This window comes from Nannospalax galili, unplaced genomic scaffold (assembly GCF_000622305.1).
Source record: "Nannospalax galili isolate Female #2095 unplaced genomic scaffold, S.galili_v1.0 scaffold100, whole genome shotgun sequence".
NCBI classification, from domain to species: Eukaryota; Metazoa; Chordata; class Mammalia; order Rodentia; family Spalacidae; genus Nannospalax; species Nannospalax galili.
In genome coordinates this window covers 2,862,292-2,873,523 of record NW_008352891.1, presented here as the reverse complement: position 1 = coordinate 2,873,523, position 11,232 = coordinate 2,862,292, and the positions used below count along the sequence as shown (strand labels likewise).

General features: G+C 45.0%; 1 protein-coding gene across 1 annotated transcript in view; it reads left to right on the top strand.

Moving 5' to 3' along the window:
* Window positions 1-5,671, top strand: part of Trib2 (tribbles pseudokinase 2) — a 23,499-nt gene extending 17,828 nt beyond the window's left edge. The window contains exon 3 of the mRNA XM_008850088.2: window positions 3,299-5,671. Coding sequence (XP_008848310.1) covers window positions 3,299-3,767 — 469 coding nt within the window. The 3' untranslated portion in view covers window positions 3,768-5,671. The remainder of the gene's footprint in view (window positions 1-3,298) is intronic.
* The last annotated feature ends 5,561 nt before the right edge of the window (window positions 5,672-11,232 follow it).

Below are 11,232 nucleotides of genomic sequence, written 5' to 3'. Positions count from 1 at the left end.
CCCCCCCCGCCGTCCTCTAGCCCCATCCCACTGCATTCCCAACCTTCTCTCATGGCAGCCCTAACCCCTAAAGGGAAGGAGACTAAAGTACCCCACAGATCAGCTCAGGGGCAGCCCTACCTTAAGAGCAGAGAATCTTTTTGATAATTTCATTCTCTGATTCATTATCTGCACAGCTTTGAGGTGGGAGATTGAGAAAGGAACTCCACTTGGGGATGTTACTCAGCAAGGGGAGAAGGGCAGGCTTTGACCTGGTTCTCCTTGACACACAGGTGGGAAATTCCTTCCACAGCCCTTCTTCCTCTACTACTCTGCTGCCAAGTCAGGGAAGTAGGTGAAGGGTCAGCTTGTTCCCCATACCAGGCTAGAGCTCTACCAAGAACTTTCCAGGTAGGTTGGGAGAAGCTGTTGAGAAAAGCCCTTAAGCCTAGGGTTTGATATCCCGTCCCTTCCACTGGTCCATGGATCCTGTAGACTCCCCTCTGTGCATCTTGGAACATGTGGTGAGGCGGTGGGTCACTGCCACCTGCCACCTCAAGCAGAGAATCTTTTTGATAATTTCATTCTCTGATTCATTATCTGCACAGCTTTGAGGTGGGAGATTGAGAAAGGAACTCCACTTGGGGATGTTACTCAGCAAGGGGAGAAGGGCAGGCTTTGACCTGGTTCTCCTTGACACACAGGTGGGAAATTCCTTCCACAGCCCTTCTTCCTCTACTACTCTGCTGCCAAGTCAGGGAAGTAGGTGAAGGGTCAGCTTGTTCCCCATACCAGGCTAGAGCTCTACCAAGAACTTTCCAGGTAGGTTGGGAGAAGCTGTTGAGAAAAGCCCTTAAGCCTAGGGTTTGATATCCCGTCCCTTCCACTGGTCCATGGATCCTGTAGACTCCCCTCTGTGCATCTTGGAACATGTGGTGAGGCGGTGGGTCACTGCCACCTGATTAGAAAAAACAAACAGGAAGAAGAAAGATTTGTTTTTAATCAGTTCAAGTCCAGATTAGCATAGCTAGATCTTTTCTATTTTTGTAGGGCATTAGTGACAAGGACAGGAGAAGATCATGCAATGGTAGGATTATTCTAGAATGTAGGTGAGCAAATGGCAAAGGAAAGGACATGCTACTGTGCATTACAGTTAGACCTGACAGAGACACTGAGGCCGATTTATTCAGGTGATTGCATGTAAGCGGACATCATTAGACTGAACTAACTTAACACTTAAAACCGCTTGCGATGGCAGTTTTTACTTAATGTTAGTAACTTAGCTGCAACCACAAAGCAGGTGAGCGATGGAGCCTGGCCTGGATCCACCCTCCTGTCTTTTAGCTCAAGACCACCATTTCTCCTCCTGGATGGAAATGAGTTCAGGAAAGCAGTTACTCCTTGAACTTTGGAATCCCTGCCATACACATAGGATGTCCTAGAATCGACCCATCATTTGTCACTTCTTAGACTAGGGAGCCCCTCACCCCCTCTACAGCTCCCTATATGTAGATACTGTCGGTGGCTGTTCAGATCACCATGAAAGACTGAGACCTGCAGGCCTGGGGAGGATGATAAGCTGGAAGATGGGAGGAAGCTGGTGGTGGGTCATCGGCCCTGACTACCACAGGGGCCCCATTGTGATCTGCCCAAACACTTTCTGGGGCTCATTTGAGCTCATGGCTGGTGGAGGTCTGGGTGTGCACTTTGAGATGCAAAAAAACAGGTGATGTGAGTGCCATGGTTCTGGTAAGAGCCCCTGAGTCCCATTTCCGGCTCCAGCCTGTCCTTGGCCACCTTCTCAGCAGGACTTTACCACTAACTCACAGGACAGTGCTCTGCTCTGACTGGGAGATAAGGGAAAGATTTCCATTTCAAACATTGGGAGGCGGTGTTTATATCTCACGCAGCCATGCTGGCCTCTAACTTGCTCTGTACCTGAGGTCGGCCTTGAATTTCTGATCCTCATTGCTTCTACCATCCAACTACTACAATTACAGGTGTGTACCACCATACCTGGTTATAATATTCTTAACTTCCTATGCAAAGAACAGTAGGATGGGAAAATAGGACTGCCCCAGAGATACCTGGGTTGAAGAGAGAAGGCTGGGCTGGACACTGAGGCAGGGCAATATTGAGGCTAGGTCACTCTTAGTTCTTTCACATTCATGTGCAGGCTTGACTATCACTTTGTATCCTGGTTCTCATCTCGTTTAAATATAATTGATATAAGAAGCCATCTTATTCCCAATGATGACATCATCAAGCCTTGTGGTATTAAAGTGTACTCGGATGTTAGGGCCTCAGAATTTAATGTGCATTTCTCCACCTCTTATTTCATCTGGGAAGGTCCACATTCCTGTGGACAGCTTCAGTAGGCTTTAATATGCAAGTGGATTGGGGATGGGCTGGAGTTTGAGAAGAATGTTGAGGTCCTGCTGCAGTTGGTGCATGCTCACACCCTCCCAGGCACACAGTCATGTGAGGGGTAAGAATCACAGACCAGGGATTAGTGATAAGTGCCAGGTCAAGGACCCTGGGCCTTGGGAATATGATGGTAAGACAAGGGGAAAACATCACCAGAAAAATCTAGGAACAAATCTAGGTCTTGATACTTAGATGCCAACTTTGGAGAAAGTGGTTGGTGGAAACCACTCACATTCAAACTCCCTGTTTCTGTCTGTTTCCTAAAGAGAAGCAGCAGGTACAGCCCGAAGAGCAGTAGGGTCAACTTGGGCAGTGTGATGGGTCATGTCGTGTCCATTTTCTAGTTAAAGGTCTTGCGAACATTGTCCAAATCCTCGGTCTCAATATTCTACTCTAAAATAGAATAGTAAAATCCTGTCTGCCCATCGGGAGGCATGGTGTGGCCCAAATAGAGTGAGCTAAGGCAGAAAGTCTTTGCACATGGTCACCTGGAACTCACGGACATTGCTGCTGGGCACTTCCTAATCGATTAGGTCTCATTTTGCATTCTCTGAAGCCTTCCATGCAAGTGTGACTTCAAGAAAGTGATGTCATCTCTTGTCCCTTTCTGAGCAAGACAGGGTTACAAAAGTTATTTATGCTTTGCTTACTTGCTAAGAATTTGATTGAGTTCCTAGCACACTGTAAGTTTCATGAAGCCACCTTGTCAATCTCGTTCATCCCTGTAGCCCCAGCTCTAGAACAGAGTCTGGAAAAGATTCCCAGTGAGGCACATCTGGCTGGTCAGATGAATGAATACAGAATGAATGAACAGTAGGAGACCTGTTACCATGATGGATGGATATACCCCCACTTACTCTTAGGCATTCACATCTTTGTCTCTTCCCTACAGGACCAGGGTCAAGCTAGAGAGTTTGGAAGATGCCTACATTCTCCGGGGTGGTGATGACTCCCTTTCTGACAAGCATGGCTGCCCAGCGTATGTCAGCCCAGAGATTTTGAACACCAGTGGCAGCTATTCGGGCAAGGCAGCGGACGTGTGGAGCCTGGGGGTAATGCTGTACACCATGTTGGTGGGGCGCTACCCTTTTCATGACATTGAGCCCAGTTCCCTCTTCAGCAAGATCCGTCGAGGCCAGTTCAACATTCCAGAGACTCTGTCACCTAAGGCCAAGTGCCTGATCCGAAGCATCCTGCGGCGGGAGCCCTCAGAGCGGCTGACCTCGCAGGAAATTCTGGACCACCCCTGGTTTTCTACAGATTTTAGCGTCTCTAATTCAGGATATGGTGCTAAGGAAGTGTCTGACCAGTTGGTGCCCGACATCAACATGGAGGAAAACTTGGACCCTTTCTTTAACTGAGCTCAAGGCCCACATATACTTAGCAGGTACCAGGAGCAAGAGAGGGCCCCAGCAAGGAGTTCTTCTGGGATACAGGTGGCCTGGCTGGGAAGCAAGATGGACACTCGTACTTATACATTTCTTGGTTCAGAAGAGGAAGTCCTTCCAGGAGCTGACTGAACATGTAGCATGGGAACAAGACATGTGGGATAGGGGTTGGGTTCTGACCATTGGGAGACCTCCCCACCGGGTTTCTCTTCCCCGGGGTAGCCTGAAAGCTACCCCCTCTTGCCAGCTGGGCTGCTTTCACCTACCCCACTTTTCATTTTGTTCAGAAATAGTTGCAGATCTTGATAGAATCGAAACTCTCTGCCTCAACCACATACCTTGGCATCGCACTGTTAGCATTTAACTTCTTGTTATGATTCAGGGAAGGAACAATTGATGGAGGATTTGTTTTTGTTTTTAAAAATAAACCAACCACCTATGTGATAATTAATAGGATTCACTTAAAAAAATTCGGTGCACACAGACTGACCTGCAACCTGGGTGCTAAAACCAAAAGAAAGTTCCAGTTGCTGTCTCATATTCGCTCTCTTTAACTCATTTTTTTCTAAATAAACTATTTCCTATGCTGGTTAGGAAGTGATATGTTAATGCTTTGCTCCCTGAAAGGGTGGGGAGGAACAAATCTGTTCTTTAACCGGCATATCTGTTTTGCGTCAGGCGGTGTTGTGGCAGGAAGCTATTAGAAGTCAGACTTGCAGATGTATTACCGCTGTCAGTCTAGGGGAAGAAGAAAGAAAAAGAGAAAAACACAGCTTCTTTCTGAGTTTTGTTCTTTGGAAGGTTCACAGCGTAGGCATTCCTCTCTGCTCAAATGATAGTGAGGGTCTAGGGTGGGGGGCGGCAGGAGGCTCCTGGAGTCGGATGCTTTTTTGCAATGCTGGTCACAACATTTTGTCTTTGCTTTATGGGAAACTAGTGAAATAAGACAGGTTGTCCCACGTGTATAAAATACAGGGCAGCTATTTTGTTTTCTTTATGAAGAGTGATTCTTTGGGCCTGGAAAGGCCCACTGGTTTGATCAGAAAGTGGAAAGAGTAATAAGCTGAAAGCTAGGATGATATAAATACAGACAGCTCTCTATCCCAATACGCACCTTTGTATTTTCAAGAATTCTTCTATTTATTAAGGAAAATGTCACATTGTGATGTATTAAAGCCAGTACTTCAATTACGGGTCGACGGGATGACATGTTACATGCTGTAGTAAACGTTTATAATTTTTTTCCTTGTTTGAGTATTTCTGTCCCTGAAATAACTTTTAATTTGGCTTCTTCTAGATAGCTTTCTTTGATTTCGAGTGGCAAAATGTTTCCTTTTGTATTCTGGCTTTTCTATTGCTGTATGATACAAAACTCTTTTGGCATAAATATTTGTGTTCCCAGTACCTCAGTCGTTTGGGTTTTACTGCTTGTATATGTTTTGTGAAATGGTCCTGTTTTTGGGTAGGTAACACGTGGACTCTAGTATGTAAATGTTACTTGAATCTGTGCTTCATTCTAGTATGTGGCATGTGTGTTCGGACTCTTGGATGCTTCACGCCTGCTCCACAGGAGACCCTGTCCCCAGGTGGGCAGCTTCCCCAATCATAATCAGGAGACAAGGCTGCCGTGGATGTGCCCTTGATTCTATTTTGATAATGGAAGATGCAGAGAGAGGCGTTGCACATTCTGAAGATGATGTTGTGGCAAGAAGGACCTTTCAACTTCCCTCTCCCCTATTTTTTAAGTACTCGGTGGGAGGAAAGATTGATGACATGCATGGTGGGGATCAACGGCCTCTGGTGCTTTGTCCTGTACTTGGTTTAATGTTTTTGTCCTAATATCTTCAATCAATAAAATTGTGCGTATTTAACTAAAATTTTGGGGTCTGAGAAATGATTTTTTTCTGCTAATGTGTTTTTGGTGAGCACACACTAAGCAGGAAGTCTTTTGTTCCCCTGGGCATGCACCCTTTTAGTGCAAATTAGGATTACTATTCATCAAAGCCACCTCATCACACTGAGGCACATTATGGCCCATCTAGATATGACAGCTCACAGAATTAACCACAACATCAGCCGTGTCACCTATAGGAAGGATCAATCATGCTTCCACTCTCCTGTTTCCTCAGAAAGATGAGTGTGACAGTGGATGGGTGTTAGAGTCAGAACTGCTGTACCACACATCTGGTTAGTCCCAATTTCGTTCACTCTTCTGTGATATAAGAGCCTGGTGTTTCTCAGAGAGTGTAACGGTCACTCCAGAGCACTAAGTTTACAACATGAACAATCCAGCTCTCACATGGATTGTCTAAGAAAAGCCACCTCTGCTACAGCTCAGTTGGACATACCTAAGAGCAGCCAACACCCAGCAACTGATGTCTGTCCAATGACCCTTCTCTGAGATGCTTGAAATTGCAAGGGGAGGCGAAGTCTCTAGGCAATCATCGACTGACCACCTCATTCAGAACAATGACAGCCCAGAAGGGCTCACGCCCATCCCAAGACAGTCAGTAAGCACCGCTGTCATCTCCATGTATTGGAGGGAGCCAACAGATGGAATGAAGGGAATAGAGTGGAGGGGTATACACAGAATGCACAGATGCTTGGCTTCTGTGATGGGCACCCCACTTGTCCAAGTCCCTCAAAAGGTATTCTGGAAAGAGTAGCATCTGGGGAAAAAAAAAGTCCAGATAAAAAGGTGAAAGAAATCATAGCAGTAATCTGTAGAGAGCACCCTGTGGAAGAAGCATTGAGAATCTTGCCTGAGTTGCCACAATTAATGACAGTTTGTGATGGACATCTTCAATGCTCTCCCAAAGATGTGTTATGATACACGGGAGTACGTAGTTGAACCCCAGACTTTCAGGGCAGTGGGCTCAGTTTTCTAAAGTCAGTAATTGAGGCATGTCATCCCCATGTCCCCACCACCTGGCTAGCCAGCTGGCATGTGACCCAGAGTCTGACAATACAGGAAAGTTTCAGTCACTAACTTCTCAACAATGTATAATTTGTGCCATGGGGACTCTAAGCTGTTCAGTTTGTTCCCAGCCCCAGGTTTCTAAGAGGCACATCATTAAAGATCAGTCATTTTGAGTATGGAAGTGTACCAGTGGTACTTGTAGGGCCACACATAGGCTGATCCAATTTTGCTGCTCTCTTACACCCTGTGATTAAGCAGAAATGGGCCTGTTACCTAATGAATGCCCATTTGAATTGTGTTCTGTCAAACCTTCCCTTGTGCAACTGTTGAGAGGGTGGGGGTTGCTGGCACACACACTCTGGGCCTCTATAAAATGAGCTTCCACTGGGGTGAGAACTCAGATTTAGCCCTTAGCTCTCTTACCTACCCCTCCCCCATGTCTGAAGACTTAGCCAGTAGCAATCTTCTATTATTGAATTCTTTTAGGGATATAGATAATTCACCCCCTTCCTGCCAATCTGGACTTGGGACAAGGCAAAGAGGCCTGGCTGGGGAGTAAGAGAAGGGTGGGAAGGAGCAAGCCCAGGCTCTGAATCCCTATTCTCATATTAGCTGTGACCTGGCAAATCACTTAACTTTTATAAGAACCAAGGGAGTCTTGAGGGCTGACAGAGTCAAGGTATGTCAAGGGCTTAGTGCTGAGCCAGGCTGGAATGGGAACTGCTGCTATTATCAGCAAAGAGGAACACAGAGTTCTTTTGACTTGAGACTATTTTGGGAGCTATTAAGGAGAGGTGAGAGGGATGTACTGAGACCGCGTCCCTTCTGCAACCCAGAAAAGTCCCCATGGGCCAACTTTCCATGCAGATTTCTAACATTCTTATAGGGATAGGAATGGAAAACTTTGTTTCTATGATCTAAGCATTTGGATCTGAGATTCCTATTCAGAGGAGGGGTCTTTAGGGAAGTGATTGAAAGACAAAGACATGAGTTCCACCCTCAGGAATGAGATTAGTGCTGTGATAAAAGAGGTTGAAGGGAGCCTCCATGTTCCTCTCACCTTGTAAGGACGTAGCAACCTATACTTTACTGAAGCAGAGAGTGAGCCCACTCCCCAAACACTGAATCTGTTGGCACCTTGAATTAGGACTTCCAGACTTCAGGAACTATTAGAAATAGATTCTTATTACTTATAAATTATAGTCTAAGGTACTTTGCTGTAGTAGCTGAGCAGATTTAGACATGTTTGAAAACCACAGGCCAAGTTCAACTCTACCATTTTCTTATAAAGCAGCTAACATAAAAAGGACAGGCCTAGGAAAGACCAGAGTCACCTAGAAAGCAGAGAACACAGAATGAGTTGGAAGTCCATCAGGGTTTTTAAGTAGACAGCTCTCCTCACCTCCAAAGCTTCTTGTCATCAACATAATTCTCACCATAATCCAAAGTCCTCTTTCCCACTGGCTCCTTCCCTGACAGCCCATCCTCGTGGGTGGCAAGTTTTGTGGCCAAATGTTAATCTGCAATAATTATGAACAACAGTGATTCACAAATGCCTAAGGTGTCCTTATTCATCACCTACAGATTTTACATATTTCCATTTATACAAGTACGGTTCACTGCTGTGTCCCAACAGCAAAGGGCCAGGACATCCAGCTTTATAGTTTAAGTCCTACATTGAGCACATACATGGCTCTAGTCAAGTCTTCGTCATTTCTCTATATAGGAATCCACAGGTGTATCTGCTGTTGTTGTGGGAAACCAAACCCTCAAACGATGTCCACCTTGAGATGGAGGGAAGACTGAAACAGGAGCTGGCGTCTTTTTCACGCATACATCAGCCTTTAAAGGTTTAAATGAGCACAGTAAGACTCAAGACATTAAATGAATGGAAGGAGGGCATATAGAAAAAAAGAAGGCATATTGTCCCTCTGACTTCCAGGATACAGATCCCCAAAGTGGTTCCATGCTGACCCTTTAGTACTGATACTTAAATACCAAGACGTAGGACATTGCCAGGACTCCTCTTTCCCTTCTTATATCTATTCTGAGAATGCTTTCTTTAGATTCTAGAATACTCAAGGGAATACAATTGCGGGAAAATGAAGTTTTTACCTTTCCTTAAACGTGATAGCAACTCAACTGGATTTGGACAGGAGCCTTTGAACACCTGAATCTTCTTCCTTCCCTAAGGAGAAACTTCTTTTTTACCCTGACAGCTAAATATGGGTTGGTAGAGCATTACACTGACCTGCCTAGGCTGCTGTAATCAAACAACATAACTTAGGAGCTAGGAGAGCAGCCATCTCATTCTGAAGTCTGAAAAGTCCAGGATGAGGGTGCAGATTTGGTACCTGATGATGGCCCATGTCTCACATTCAGACAGATGTCTTCCTGCTTTCTCAAATGGAGAAAGAAGAAACTGGGGCTCCTACCTCGTCTTAAAAGGGCACTAATCCTATCTATGAAGGCTCCACCCTTTTCACCTAATCAGCTCCCAAAGGTCACTCTAAATTCTATCATCCTGGGGATTAAGGTTCAAATACTGCAGGAGACACAGCCAAGCAAGAATGGGAAGAAAGAAGGATTTGTAATGTTGCCTTCAGCTTGCTTTCTACAGCTCACGATGTTGTCCTTGCAAAAAGTTTCACTGTTGAGTCCCCATTTTCAGACAAGATGATTTAAGTAATTTCTTGTAACTTACCATGATGTGTGAACAGTAACAAAGAACAGATGACCTCAGAGATACTAATGCTTTTACAAACTGAAATTAAAATTCTAAGTTAGATTCAAGGGAGACGGTAAATCAGCAGCAGCACCAGGACATTGACCTGGGTTCTCAGCCCAAGGTGCAGGACCACATTACTAAACGTATTAAATTGAGAGTCCTCCCCACCCCATCCTCCACCCTTATGTCCTGATCTAAGAAACCGGATGTTAAGATAAGTTTGAGAAGTAGAGGTCAAAGAAGGGCTCCTAAAGAAAGAGCATTCAGGCTAAACCACTCAGGCACCCTTACCCCACAGACCACTAGCCCAGACTAGGCCTGCAAGAACATTTTCAGAATCATCTCATTGTGGTAACCCAGATCCAGAAAGAGAAATGTCCCATTCTCTCTCACATGTAGGTGCTAGCTTTGAATCTTCAAACATGTATGTTTCATTTGGAATACCCACAGGGGTCAGAAAACTAGAAAGGAGTCATGGGGGGAAGAGTCTCTCAGGGAGGGTAGCTAGAAAGCAGTGGTATAAAGGGAGAAAGGAGAATGATAGAAGAAGAAAGGTTAAATGAGGTCAGGATGGGAGGACTGGGTGGAAAAGGGACCATGGTAAGAAGGAACTAACATTGAAATTTTGGAAAAGTCTAATGGAAACCTATAACTGTAGAAGCTTCCTAAAATATATACATATATAAAAAGAGTTTAAAAGGAGCTGCCCTATAATGGGATGACAATACCCCTACTAGACACCACAGGCTAGCAAATACAAAGCCCAGTTCTAGGAATGGCTTATATCTTTTGGAGTTGTTGGCCAGTGAGGTCCTATAGACCGCCCTAATATTACAGGCCATTGCATTGCTCTTTTTTACTCTCCAGAACATTTTGAGTCATAGAACATGAGAAATCAAGTGTGTTGGGCTGGACGCTTCATCCCTACTCATTAGCTCCATAGTGTTGGAAGGTACTGTGCACAATAATGGAAGAGAAAAATCATCAGCCTTCCCCAGCTGTGAACCCTTCCCAGCTACAATGATGTCAACTGACAAACATGTTTACTGGTATAGTAGCGAGAAAGTCATGGGAGTATTCAAACATTTTCTGCTTGGATTTGAGGCCTGTTCTACAAGCTAGACCCCATACCTGGCACTGTTATCAGGCCAAGAACCTGTGGCTGGACAGGTTATAGGTCCTAAGGTCAGTTAAACTAACATGGTATTAAACTGACTCCTAAGGGCTTACCGTATTACCTATACATTAGTGCATCTCTCACCTCTCATCAGAGAGACTTCTTTTGGCAGTACATAGTAATTAACAAGAGATCTACACAGCTGGTTAAGGTGACGAGAATATGAGATTGTGAACTGTTCAGCCATAAATGGGGCATCTATGTCACATCCATTCCAAGGCTTGGGAATCACCGCAGAAGAGGGGTGGAAATATTGTAAGACCCAGAAGCAGCGAATGACTAGAGTGAGACTGTTTTCTGGACATAGCAGGGCAGTTGCACATATGAACTCAGTGGCTATGAGTACATGCATAAGACCTGTACAAGGCAGACAAAAATCCCTGCCTGAAGTGGGGAGGTGGGCATAAAGTCTCATACCTAGTTGGAGAGCTATGGGCAACTGATAACTGTTGGAAGAGAAGAGTCAGTTTGTTTCAGAGTATAATACTGGGAAGGTTAACCATGCTTCAGTGAGTGGTCCCACACCCAAGAGTACATGGACAGCACAAATTGGACTTGATTTTCTTTAAAAGAGGACACAAAGTTGAGTGGGCAGGGAAAGGAGGGTAAATCT